Source organism: Tympanuchus pallidicinctus, unplaced genomic scaffold (assembly GCF_026119805.1).
Source record: "Tympanuchus pallidicinctus isolate F22 unplaced genomic scaffold, pur_lepc_1.0 scaffold17, whole genome shotgun sequence".
In the NCBI taxonomy this organism is placed as follows: Eukaryota; Metazoa; Chordata; class Aves; order Galliformes; family Phasianidae; genus Tympanuchus; species Tympanuchus pallidicinctus.
In genome coordinates this window covers 18,718,656-18,731,584 of record NW_026294690.1, presented here as the reverse complement: position 1 = coordinate 18,731,584, position 12,929 = coordinate 18,718,656, and the positions used below count along the sequence as shown (strand labels likewise).

General features: G+C 47.1%; 2 protein-coding genes across 5 annotated transcripts in view; one reads left to right on the top strand and one right to left on the bottom strand.

Moving 5' to 3' along the window:
- OXTR (oxytocin receptor) overlaps positions 1-12,929 on the top strand; it is a 465,983-nt gene that overhangs the window by 231,911 nt on the left and 221,143 nt on the right. The gene's annotated exons all lie outside the window — the stretch shown is intronic.
- GRM7 (glutamate metabotropic receptor 7) overlaps positions 1-12,929 on the bottom strand; it is a 219,935-nt gene that overhangs the window by 42,205 nt on the left and 164,801 nt on the right. For 2 of the 4 annotated variants that reach the window (XM_052678345.1, XM_052678346.1), the window contains exon 8: positions 10,197-11,132. In XM_052678345.1, the coding sequence (XP_052534305.1) occupies positions 10,197-11,132 (936 nt within the window). Of the gene's footprint in view, positions 1-8,762; positions 9,739-10,196; positions 11,200-12,929 lie in introns of those variants that run through there. The other 2 variants (XM_052678347.1, XM_052678348.1) reach the window with 2 other exon arrangements.

Sequence of the window (12,929 nt, the reverse complement as noted above, 5' to 3'; positions counted from 1 at the left end):
TGTTCATCTCGTATTTTGTCCTCCTACTCCCTCTACATTCTTTAAAATAAGCGTCTCCGTCCCTAAGTATAAAGCAACGGAGATCGTGTGAACGTGAGATATTAAAAGTACAACACATACATTATTTTTTTAGTTGCTATAAACACAGAATGAACATTACTTAATCAGCGGGACTGTATGACTCAGGGGCACAGGCAGGGTGAAACCTGGGGTTTCCCGCTCCAGCAGAAGGTGGTTAATGGCTGAGTGGATTGCATTTAATGGGCAATTAGCGGTACAAGACAGACAGTTAGGGCTGAGCGGAAAACATCTTTGTAAATATGAGTTTCACCTCATTTCCCCAGCCTGGGTTTTGTCGCCACAGACATGTCAGCCATTTAAAGGCCAAATGCCAACACAGAATGAATAATCTGGTGCTAAAGTGCCTGACATCATTAACTGCAAAGTGCTAAAGCTGAGAAACCCTTCATACAACCTTGGCAATTAAAGAGGTCAACAAGCTCTCCCTGCCACAGCAGATGACCCTATCAACATAGGTTTGGTTGGGGAATATCTGCCAGAAAAGGGACCTTGTCTCATGAATACTGTTTTATACCACTAGAGCTCGCAGGGTAAGTTCCAGCTGCAGGCAAACACTTGCCCAACTCCACTATTCAGTTTGGGAAGGAAAACATTTGGATCATTAGTCACTGCCACAACACAAAGATGGCACATTAGCAATAGGAAAGTTTAGGATGGAAACGACACCAAGCCAACTCAGTGCAGAAGGGAACACTGCAGCCAAACCACAGCCCCTCTTCCATCAAGCACAGCACCTTCCCAGCATGGTCCCTTCCTTAACAGGGAAAACAACAGCACAGAAACAGTTTCCTTACAATCTATTCCCCAAGGTTTCCTTTTTTTCTCCCAATTCATCTCCTGTCTCGCACAACACAAGCAGCTGCTCTTCTGCACCCTTGCAGGCGGCCCTCCTTTGGCAGTGGCAGACTAAGCCCCTTCTCTAAGAGACACTCTGCATTTGTCATAGGGTACCAGCCCCCACTGACAGCTCCCAGCCACTCTATGCTGCACCGACCGCACAACACACTTCTGGAGCTACCTACAAAGCCATTGGGGCTGGTGCCAGCTTGGGTCCTGCTCAGTACACCCAGCACCACCCCAGGAGGGTGGGGGACAGGGACGAGGGGCAGCGTGGCTGCAAGTCAGAAGGGAGCTTCGCAGCCCGTGTCTGTGAGGGATGTGAGCACACATACAAAAAAGCCTTTGTTTCAAAATGTAGAAGTAGAAATGTGCTCCAAATCACTTTTGAAGGGGTACACATGGGACGCAAGGTCTCCTTGTTTCTTTTTAACCTTCTAAGTTTATGCCTCAAAGACAAAATGCAAGGCAATTGCTTTGACTGAGTGCCGTAATTTCTACTTTTATTATTATTACATGCCTGCTTAAGCCATTTAAAACAACAAATAAATCCTTCAGGTCAATACTTGTGCAAGCATTTCTTACGTACAGTGAAACCTACTTTTTGGCCTTGCGTTAAAGCAGCCATGCAAGACTAAAAACGCGCCTTCAAGAAGAACTGTTTGCTTCCACTCTGCAAACCCAGCTATATTTAGCCGCTGGTGTGCGCAGAGGACCTGACATTTCTGTTAGAGGACTCTATTTAAAACAAACTGCAACAATCTTCTCCATCGGCAGAGGCTTTGCTTGGCTATGCGGGGCACCTCCTCACCAGTCCCCGTGACCTGGGACTGAGCCGAGCTTTGGGCCTCCTGCTCCCATTCTGCTTCTGCTCATTTCCAAATAAACAGAAGAAAAGCAGCTCTGAACCGGTCACCCACACGAGGGCAGTAAGCGAGGCTGCTCCGTGCCCTGCTGACAAGGGTCCTTGATTGAGCACCCCTGCACATGCTGCTTTCATAACCCATTCACACACAGTGACAAAAGTACTTAAGGACCCATTCTTTCTGCTCAAGTGGTTTGACTCCTGCATACAAGTTCAGCAAGAAAATTGAGAAACATCTGCATGGCTTATGTTGTACTGAATAAGCCCGTCATGGTTTTCTTTTTGTCCCTGGATGAGCTTGGAATCAGCAGCCATTATTTCTGACTCAAAATAACATTATTATGTTTCTACAATACCCGAGGGGTTCAGAAGCTGGTTATGATCTGCTCTCACAAAGTGACACTTCAGTTCCCAGTGTTCAGCTCACAGCATCAGCCACGATCTGTGGGATTTTTCTGGAGAGTTGATTAACTCTTATTCAGAGGGAAGGGGCATTAATGGCAAACAAAGGTTTCTACAGAAGAAATCAAACTGCTCTATCACAGCACAGACCTAGAGAGTGCCAAAAACCCTGGAGTTCAGCACGGGAAAGACCTCTGTGTAGAGTCCCAACTCATCCACTGAGACCATGAAACAAGGCTCCGCAAAACCACGCACGAGAATCAGCGTTGCAGGAATACAGCAACATCTCAGGGAAACCACAGCATCTTCCCTACCTCTGTGGGCAGCCTATGCCAGTGCCTGACCTCTCTTTCCAAGAAGAAATGTTTCCTGATGCCCGACGTGACCCAACGCTGGCACAACCCGAAGCAGGGCACTCCCAGGTGCTGCAAGCACCCCGCGTGATGCCAAGGAGCAGTTGCACGGTCAGAGCAACGGCTCTGCAGGAAGGATTATGTTGTCAGTGCAAGTGAGTTTGACATTGCGGAGATATCAAAGCACAAGCAAAGAGAAAAGTTTCGTCAACAAAGTAATTGCTCTGCTGGACTCAATGGAGCTGCAATTATTCCTCGCTGAGGTGTTGTCAGTTTGTACTGCAGATAGAAACTGTTGCATAACACAGATACGGGCATGTGCAGAGATTGCTTTTCATATGTAAAACTCTCTTGGCAGCTCTACGTTTTCTATTAAAATACAGAAAGAACAAAAAAAAGAACCAAAAAAGTACATGTCGACACTATGCATTAAACACCCACATGCTTTTCCCTTTCAAAATTACGTTGCTTTTTAGCCAGTTAAATTTGCACTAGAAATCACAGAATGAGAAGATACCCTCCCTTCTACACTTTGCCCAGCACTTGCTGGAAACAAGCCCAGTGCTTGCCCACGCTTACAGGACGTGCAGCACCCAGCACCCACAGCACGGAGCCACCCAGCCCCAGCAGTGCTGGGACATGGGGGGACCACAGCCGCAGTGATCAGGAGAGCCCAGGTTTGTCATTCCTGATGGCTAATGGAGCAAAACTGAATGCAGACTGGAGAGGAGGAGGAGCTGGGTTTGGCTCCCAGTTCAGTAACTCGGTGAGTGCTTCAGCTGCCCGTGGCTGTGCTAGCAGGGTGGAAGAAAGGTTCTCCCCCAGGTGCCAGTGAAATTCTTCATTTGTGGTTTTGCCTCCAGAACCTCTGTGCAGCACTGTACATGCAGCAGCCACTGCTGTGAGCTGCTCTCCAGGAGCTCTCTGCAGGGAACTGGGGCTCTCTTCAAGGAGAGGGTGCTTCCATCTCTATTGGGTTTTGGTCTCCTCCAGCAGTCCCAATGCAGCGCCAAGCAGCAGCCCTGCAGCACTGTGCTCCTGCTCACTGGGGCAGCACAGGACAGCGGTGGCTGTCCAGTGGGGGGTCAGGGCATTTCCCTCGCCTCCAAACTCACGCTCCTTCCCGACTTCCATTTATTTTTTCATCTTCCCAATGAGATTTTTTTCTCTGTTCTCATCACAGAAGGGAATGGAAAAGGCTAGAATTATCACAGTGAAGAGATCCCTCACTTTCCACATCAGACATCAAAGCAGCATGCTCGCAGGCTTCAAAGAGTCCCTTGGTGACTGCAGAACCACCGCAGGGCTGCAAACTTCAAGTAATTCCTGCTTAAATGAATACATCTCCACTACGAGACAGCCACATGCAAATTTAAAAGTAGTATTATTACTCCATTATGAAGATACCTGTTCCAATTTTGCGACAATTTCACAAAATGAATTGATTGTTAATTATCTTTTAGCACTCACCTATATGTTCCTGTAAGGCTATTACTGTACATGCATGAACACGAGGACTGCACTGCTTCTGCCTGGCTAACGGTTGGTGGCATCCCTTCATTGCAGATGTACACCCTCCTCCTCAGGTAATTATGTGGAACATGATTGTGGCCTTGGGCTCTGCCTGCTCAGTGTTTTCAATTAGATTTTACTACAAAAGTACATATTAACATTAAAGGAGCATTACAATGCAGCAAATGTGATAAAACAGATCAATGGTAGACATACCTTCTGCTCCTGTTGTTTCAAGAATCATAATTGCCATTAATTTACGGCCTTCTGAGAAAGATCTAATTGCTTTAATCATCCCTTATTTCACCCACAGTGTGCATGTCTTCTGCTACCCAGCTTTACCAGCAGCCTTACAAGCCCAGGCAGCAGACGAGCGCTCACTGCCTGCATGGCCTCCATGGCCTTGGCTGAGCAGCTGCAGACCTGGGCAGAAGCTCTGGGCTGGAGGAGGTGCTGCAGGGGCACAGAGGATCCTTCTGGAAGAGCCCTGATCGGCGCGTGCTGCAGACGTGGGTACATGAGTGCTTTTGGACACGTTTACAGCCAGTATTTCTTTGTTCTTCCAGACACTGAAGATGCCTCTGAAGAGCACGGGTGTCAAATGCTGGCCAAATCCCGGGTGGGTGGTTGTTTTCGGACTGGTTGGAATCCTGCAAGCTTTCCGATGGATGCTGCTCCAGTGAGTGGGTGATACAACCACAGGGGGCACGGGGCACATCCCTGTGATGAACACAGAACGACACCCAACCGCCTGCCCTGAACTGTAGGGCTGAGTGCTGTGCAAACTGCTGCAGAACGGCCGACGCAACGCTTCTACCCCATGGGTCCTCAATCCGTCTGTTGGACGCTTCAGGCTTCTGTGCAAAGGGAACTGGTATTGCTGTTATCATTGTACTCACTTCCGAAACATTAACACCTTTGGTTGGCTGAATACTACACAAAATGGTTGCTGACAGAAATCCAGAATACCACCAGATAGCTCCAGGAATAAGTGAGAATTCAAGCTCGTGAAGGACCTGTAAGCACATGGAGCTATGTTCCTGACAGTCACTGTTTCCTGATCCACGCAGTTCCAAGAAGTTCTGCAGCAACACCAGGCTGCACCAGCGCAGCCCTGCAGCCCCACATCGCAGGGCAGCACAACATCAGGGAACACGTTCCAAAGAACAAGTCATTTGCCTTCTATGGGGCCAGGGTCCCATTTGGGCTGAGGCCAGCAGCCAGCAGCTTGGGCTCACTGCAGGACAGCCCCGGCCCACGGCACTGCAGGGCTGCGAGGCTGCATGAAACCCCACACATTCCTCAGACCTGATGCTGGATGAAGTTAAGAACTTCAGATCCTCACAGCAGATCCTCACAGCTCCTGAAAACATAATACAGCTGTAGGCGAACTCTACTGCAGAACAGCGAGAGAAATTAATATCTGCAGTTATAAAGTTCTAAGCAGCCACTGTTATTAGAACCAGTCTTCATTTCTGTTTTGGAAAGCAGGGGCATTATAAAGAATAAATGTTAGCATTATTTAAAGCTATTCATTTCAAAGGGTGATAAATTACATTTCTTTAGAAGAAAGCTACAGCTCACAATCCTTCGTGTGCTCCCACTATGCCAGATTCAAAGTTGTGCTCCAAATGAGCCTCAAAGCCCGATTTCCTCAACCACCCAACAGCATAAAACTCCAGCAAATGTTGTATTGAAATCCTCACAACTCTCAAATCCTCGTATGTATGGTTGCTATAGCAACTGTCATCTCAAGCCTTCCCAGCAGAGAAAATAAGTGTGTGTCCTACCTGGTTAATCGGTATTTGTATTATGGAGAATTGAAGGGTAACTTTGTTTCGCCAAAAAATAGAACAGGCACTGAAGTGCTACTGTGCTAATGTGATATTATTTAATCTGAACAAGAATCCACTTTGCATGTGCCTTGAAATTATAGTATTTATGTAACATTCAACACAATAAGTTAAAATGTTGCTGCCAAATACACTTGGCTTACCCCGCTTACTGATTTGAATAGAAGGAACGTGAAAAAAGACCCAGAAATCTGAAGGAAGGTGGAAGACTACATGGGATCAAGGGCTGCAAGTTTCACAGTGGCTGTATTACAGTTAAAACAAATAAAAAAGCCAAAGGTTAACGCAACCTGGATTCAAAAATAGGCTGATGGAAAGCCAAGAATATATGGTCGGCGTTTTCCCATTCCTCTTCATTTCAGGATGAAGAAAGCTCCCAGCATGGAAGACCACACTGGCTGAAAACCATCACTCACTCAGAGTCATGATTATAACTTTTTTTACTTGACAAATGTCCTCGAAATACTCCAAGAAGTCCCACTCGCTGCACCTATCCAGGAGCATGCTGACAGCCATCACTGCCTAGCAGACATACCCGGAAATTTATTATTTTAACCTCAGCAATTACTAAACAAAAGTGAAATCCAATGATGACATACCCCTCATATTAGTTCAGTGGCACAATTTGAGAAAATAAGATCTTAGGGGAACATGCAACGCAGAGAACTACAGCTGCACGCCGAGAACGAGAACGGACTCCAGACCTGTGCACACAACGAGTTCTTTTAGTCTCACAGTTACATCTTGGCCTGATTCCAAATGACATTTCTTCTTCAAACCGTGATGGGCACAGGAAGCACAGACCTGTGCACCTTACTGAGCCCAGCGTGGCACTGCAGATCAGACACACTGCGCTGCTCAGTGGGTCCTGGCACTTCTGCCACATGAAGCAGACTGATGCTCAGGTGGGCCATTAAAGGGATCTAGTTCTTCAGTACTACATCCTAGAGATTCAAAATGTAATGTAAGCAACACTACTCATACATGGAGATACTGAATTCCCACAAGAGAAAATAGCTTGTGATCTCAGACTTTCATAACCAGAGTTGAACATGGTGAGAAGAAATGGAGAACGAGGTGGTGAGAAAAGAGTCCCAACCCCACGCCCAGCTATTTCTGACACAGCCTCCAACAATTCCTCCTGCCCTGTTAACTCCTCCTAGCATCAACAGCATGACATGGAAAAAGTAAAATGGTACTAAACAAGTGCTGAAAGGTATTGTTTTCTTAACAATAAACTGACTTTTATGTACAGAGACAGTAAGACGGTATTTTAAGAACTCTCTATCACATTGATTTAACTACAGATGGTTTTTCCCTTCACTGTATTTTTCTTTGTTTTTTTGCCATGAAAGCTTAGCCTCTGGTAATCCTTGCTGTGCAAGTCTTAAAAATATTTACTTTAAGAGAGAGTCATAATAATAAAAAAGCAGCTACCAGCACCACCTGCGAATGGATGCTTCCAGATGCATCAGAGCGCATCGCACGCTGCCATACTGCTGTTTTACCACATTGCCTGTAAAAACCTGAAAATGGTCCAACACATAAAGGGAAATGAAACATCCGTGAGACCCAGCGATCTCAGATGTGTGTCCTGCAGTCTGCCCTGTGGGGACGGAGCACGGCCATGCAGTCCCACACGGTGACCCCACCACCATGGGGCTCGGAAAGGCAGGAGAAGGCAATGGTAGGAGCAGGCACAGCTGACCTACCCAGAGCCTCAGGGCAGAGGGGAGCACAAGCCCAAGGGCTCCCTCCCACCATTCTCTCTCATCTGTGTTCCAAGATTTTGGCTCAGTTCGGAGCATTGATCGAGCTGTGCTCCTCCTGACCTCATCGAGCAGCACGTGCTCTTTTCAAGTGCTGCTCTGTATTGACTCTGCCGCAGAGCTAGGGCTTCTGTAATTGGTTTAACAGCTTTTTGAGGCCACTTTGCTTCTGGTAAGATGCCCACACATCCACTGAGGATTGAACACAGTTTTATTGTCAAAAACACAACTGTCCAGGAGCACAGCAGCAGCGTTTGGCAGCACTGTCCTCTCTGGAGGAGGAAGACACACAAGGATGGGTGGACACCACCCTCAGCCCCAAGGCCCCTGAGCCTCCACTGGGAGCTGCTCAATACTGGGCAATGGGAGGGACCAACTGGCTCCCTGCTCAGTGTTTGGTATCCAAGAAAGGATCTAAGTGAAAACATGACATGGTTCCTCCGTCCTCCTGCAAAGGCCACAGCAGCATTTTGGAATACATACCAATAGCGACAGGAAAGCACACTAAAAGAAGAACGCACTCTAAAACATGACCCAAAACCCAGAGAGCAACAGAGCAGCAGGCAGACAGGAACATGGGGCACAACCACCATGCAAGGATCGGCAGCAGCTCACAGGGACCGTGGGCTGCACCCAGCAGCAGGCTGTGGCACCAAGGAAGCCTGACTTCCTGACATCACAGCTCAGCAGGGCAGTTCTGAAGGCTAAGGGCAGACTGAGAGCCTGAGTAAATGCAAGCTGTGAATTTGCTTTTCCCATATACCACCTCCCATATATCCCATAGGTTTTATATCCAGCCTGCAGCACTGGCCCTTCCTCAGCCCTGGTCGCTCCTTTCTCTCTGCTAATGGAATTATTTGCCTTTGATGAAATACTTGCAGCAGGTTTTAGTCTTTTTTTTTTTTTTTTTTTTTTTTTAACTTGCACTAAACAAGAGAGGTATATTTAATATGCTTCCTACCAAACAATATTATAGTTGTATTTACTATAAAATAAAATAAATCCATACAATGAAAAGCATAGTGTTATATATAGCACCATTTCTCAGCTTAAAAGATTGGGCTGCACGAGATTTTCAACATGTACAATTTCCATTTCAGCAAAGACTTGCGTGGCTAAGATCATGCCCAATATTTTCCAGAGAAAATATCTGACAGAAAATCACTAGCAATCACAAAAAAAGTACAACACCCCCTGCCCTGCCAAAAAATAAGAAGAAAAAAGAGAGTAAGAAAAAGAGAAAGAAAAGAGAGCCAAGAAGCAAAGCCACTGTGCATCGCTCAGCGTAAGCATGAAGGCCTCTCTAGCTGGGGAGGAGAACTGGCACAGCTGGCTCATGGCTCAGATTTGCCACAGCCACACTTCATGCCCACACGCCGGGAAGCATCTCTGGGGATGACACCCAAGTGCAGCCACGTGTGTTGTGAGCTGCTCATCGCACAGGTGAAGTCACACTGAGGGCAGAACTGCAGTCACAGCCCCAGCCGTGTTTGCACGTATTGTGGAAATGGACCTGTGCCCTCCTCACAGGCACCAGTTCTGCAGGGCTGCACTGACACAGGCTGCAAGGCTGTTTGCTCTGCTGGCATCATCTGTTCTCGGCGTGAAATCAGATTAATAACATCTTTTGCTGCCCTACCTGAATTCGTGCAAGAATCTTTCACTTTCAAAGCAGTACAGGGTAATTCAGCTCTATAGGTGAACTCATGGTAAACTTAAGATTTTGCTGCCAAATGCTTCCTAATTCCAGCAACAGCCTTTGACATTCTTCCAGTCTTTCTATCACACACTTAAATCTTTGCAGACAGCTCAAAGCTACCATCTCGGTCACCTGCAGTCTTGACACGCTCCCAGGCAAGCAGCACAAGAGCTGCTCTGTGCTTGCTGCATCAGACCAAAGCTACACACAGGCCCAGCTGGGTTGAAAGCTGCCCGTGTTGTTCCTTATCTCACCCTTGACAAGGAGAGCAGTAGGGTTTGAAATACCTGAGATGTGGCAGCACTCCTTTCCAGCAGAAATCACCGCCCTTCGAGATGCAGCTGGAGCTCAGGACAGACTCTTTACCCTGTGGTGTAAATAAGCCCTGAAGCTGCTGTTAACAGAGCTGAGCACGCATCAGACAACTATGCATTGAATTCAGCACTGACCTCTAGAAGCACAGACATCTCTTAATCATTTTTTAACATTATTTTCTTACGTCTTGTATTTGAAATGACTTAGTTAAGAGATCTCCTTTTATGAACGATATGACAGCTAATTCCCACTTATTCTACTGGAAAGGGACAACTGAAATAGATGCAACAATAAAAAGAGTGGCTAATACAATTGCCATTGATCATTTGCCAGTTTATCAAATGAAGATCCCACCAGCTAACGGGAGAAGGAAAATAGTGCTGTATGTTGCATGTCTCTGTAACAAGCTAACTGGAAAGCTCATTTGGAAATCTTTGTAAAGCTGGACATCAGCATACAATTTATAGCTGTAATGAAAGCTTTTCTAACAGTGAGCTCATTTTCACCTACCTTTTCAGCTGACTGGGCAGTGCCAAAAAATATTGGAATGAAGGCAAGCCATACTATACAGGTAGTGTACATAGTGAATCCAATGGGTTTAGCTTCATTAAAATTCTCTGGGACACCCCGAGTCTTGATGGCATACACAGTACATGTAACCATTAGAAGAATGCTATAACCCAAGGAACAAATGATTTGTAGATCCGTTATGTCACATTTGAGAACTCCTCTGGCTTGATCAGGGTTCATAGTTTTCTGCTCATCATAATCTATAATGATGTTGGGTGGGTCAACTGCAAACCAAATAAAGACACCTAGAAGCTGCACAGATATCAAACTCGACGTGATCGCCAGCTGCGACGTGGGGCTGATAAGCCTGGGTGCTGTCACTGACTTTTTGCCCTGCTCAAATATGCGGTAGATGCGGTTTGTTTTAGTCAGCAGGGCTGCGTAGCTGATGCACATCCCCAGCCCCAGGAAGATGCGCCGGAAGGAGCACACGGCGACGTTCGGCTTGGCGATCATCAGGAAGGTGATGATGTAGCAGAGGAAGATCCCCGTCAGCAGGACGTAGCTGAGCTCCCGCCCCGAGGCCCGGACGATGGGGGTATCGTTGTAGCGAATGAAGGTCGCCATGACAAAAATGGTGGCGATAATCCCGAGCATGGCCAAGAAGACGGGGATCACGGCCCAGGGCGAGTGCCACTCCAGCTTGACGATGGGGATGGAGCGGCAGCCGGTGCGGTTCTCGTTGGGCCGCTCGTTGTAGGAGCACAGCAGGCAGGTGACCTCGTCGGCCTGGTACTGGTACCCATCGCACAGCTCGCAGTGCCAGCAGCACGGCATCCCCTTCACCATCTTCTTCCTCTCTCCCGGCTTGCAAGGCAGGCTGCAGACCGAGGCCGGGACTTCTCGCACTCCTCTACCCCACTGCATGTCGTCGATCTAGGAGACATGTGAAGCAGAAGGAGGCTGTTATGTGGGTGTTACCGCCGGACCACGGGGCAGCACGCTGCAACAAACAAATGGAAAACATTACATGGGGTCGACTGTGCTTTTCCAGACTGCACACCAGCGCCTTCACGCGGGACTGTAATCCAAGACTATTTACTACAGCCATTTCTCATGTTTCTTAGTAATAAATTTGTGTAGAATGACACAGCACCAGACAAAACAGCAGTGTGAAAACCCTTTTTGCTGCATGAAAATCAGTGAGAGCACTTGATTTGGCTTATGAGAAGGCAGCAGCCACACTGCGAGTCTGCCTTTCGTGCACCCAGAGCCTGGGGCTCCTCACTGAGACCACAGCAAGTGTTCTCCCCTCCTGGAACTACTGCTACAGGGGAACACTTTGAGCAAGGTGGAAACGTACCTAGGGGCTGGAATTGGTGGGATCTGTAATGAGAGCTGCATAAGAACTACGAGGTACAAAGAAAACAGTCATCAGTGAAAAACACCGTAATTAGATAATATTTCATTTCAAAGTCACATCCGGCTTCTGAAATGCCACGCGTGCTTCTGGGAATGCAAATTATCAACGACTGCATTAAGTAAATGGAACACCTCATTTGTTCTGTAGTCCAAAGAATCCTAAATCTGAAGAAGACTAAACTCCAAGTTTAACTCAAAATACTGCACAAAATTTGAGTCACCAATCATTCCAAAATATTCCAGACTGACCAGCTGCTAAGAACCTGGGAGGTTCAGCACTGGAGCTCCCCTGCAATAACCCAGTCTGGGACCACGGGGAGGTACTGACACCCAGCACTGACTCATGGCACCAGATGCAGCTCAGCCACACAGCAGAACTTCAGAGACTCCTCAACCTGCAGCACATGTGTATGCACACAGCTTTTCCTGATGCACCACCTGATCTGCTGGGGAAACGTGAATAAGTCTAACTAAAACAACATTGCAGCTAACAATTTAGGTTCTTCAATGTTTACACGCTCCAGCATTTCCTACAACTGAGGGATTTTAAGGTGAGCTGCTGGAATCAGCTGTCTGTGATTATTGATGTGCGCAGGAAGACTGGGGTTAGGATGTCTTAAACTGAAGGATTAAGGTGCACCCTCCTAATTTAATTCAAAATAGACCCCGTACCAACTTTGCTTCATATGCTTGAAAAACATCAAAGCCACAGGCTGCTCAAATATTATACTATTGAGAGTCTGCAGCCAACGCTACAGAAATAATCCCTCAATAACAGATGTTTGAGAGGTCTGCCCCTGCTCAAGAAACTTCATTAACCTTCAATGTTCACTGCTTATTCTGAAAGAAAACAAGACCCGGGAACTCTTCCCTACCATCGCACTGAGCTGAAGGCTTGCAGCTTACAGAAGCCGAAGAATGATTCCTCCTTATCACTGCCTTCTACCTCACCTTTCTAGAAAGATGGAAGCTGAGGCAGGGCAACTACCCCTTACCACTCCTGGTACAGCTACAGAGTGGCATTGGGAGCACAGGAGCTCCCATTTGCTATTACAGCTACTAAACACAGACCGTACTTGGTGCTGGTTTTACAGCACGCATTGATATCAAATGAGGAAAGCATCTACACGCATGCAGTTTGACCCAGGCTGCAGCGATGAAAGGGTTCTCACCAATTTTCCACATACCTCAGAGAGCCACAGAGTTATTAATGCATCATCACATCCCCCTACGCCTTCAGACCCAGAGAATTTCCATATTCTCAGAAGTATCCCGTGCATTGCTAGATAGCGGGGACAGCCCGAAGGAATC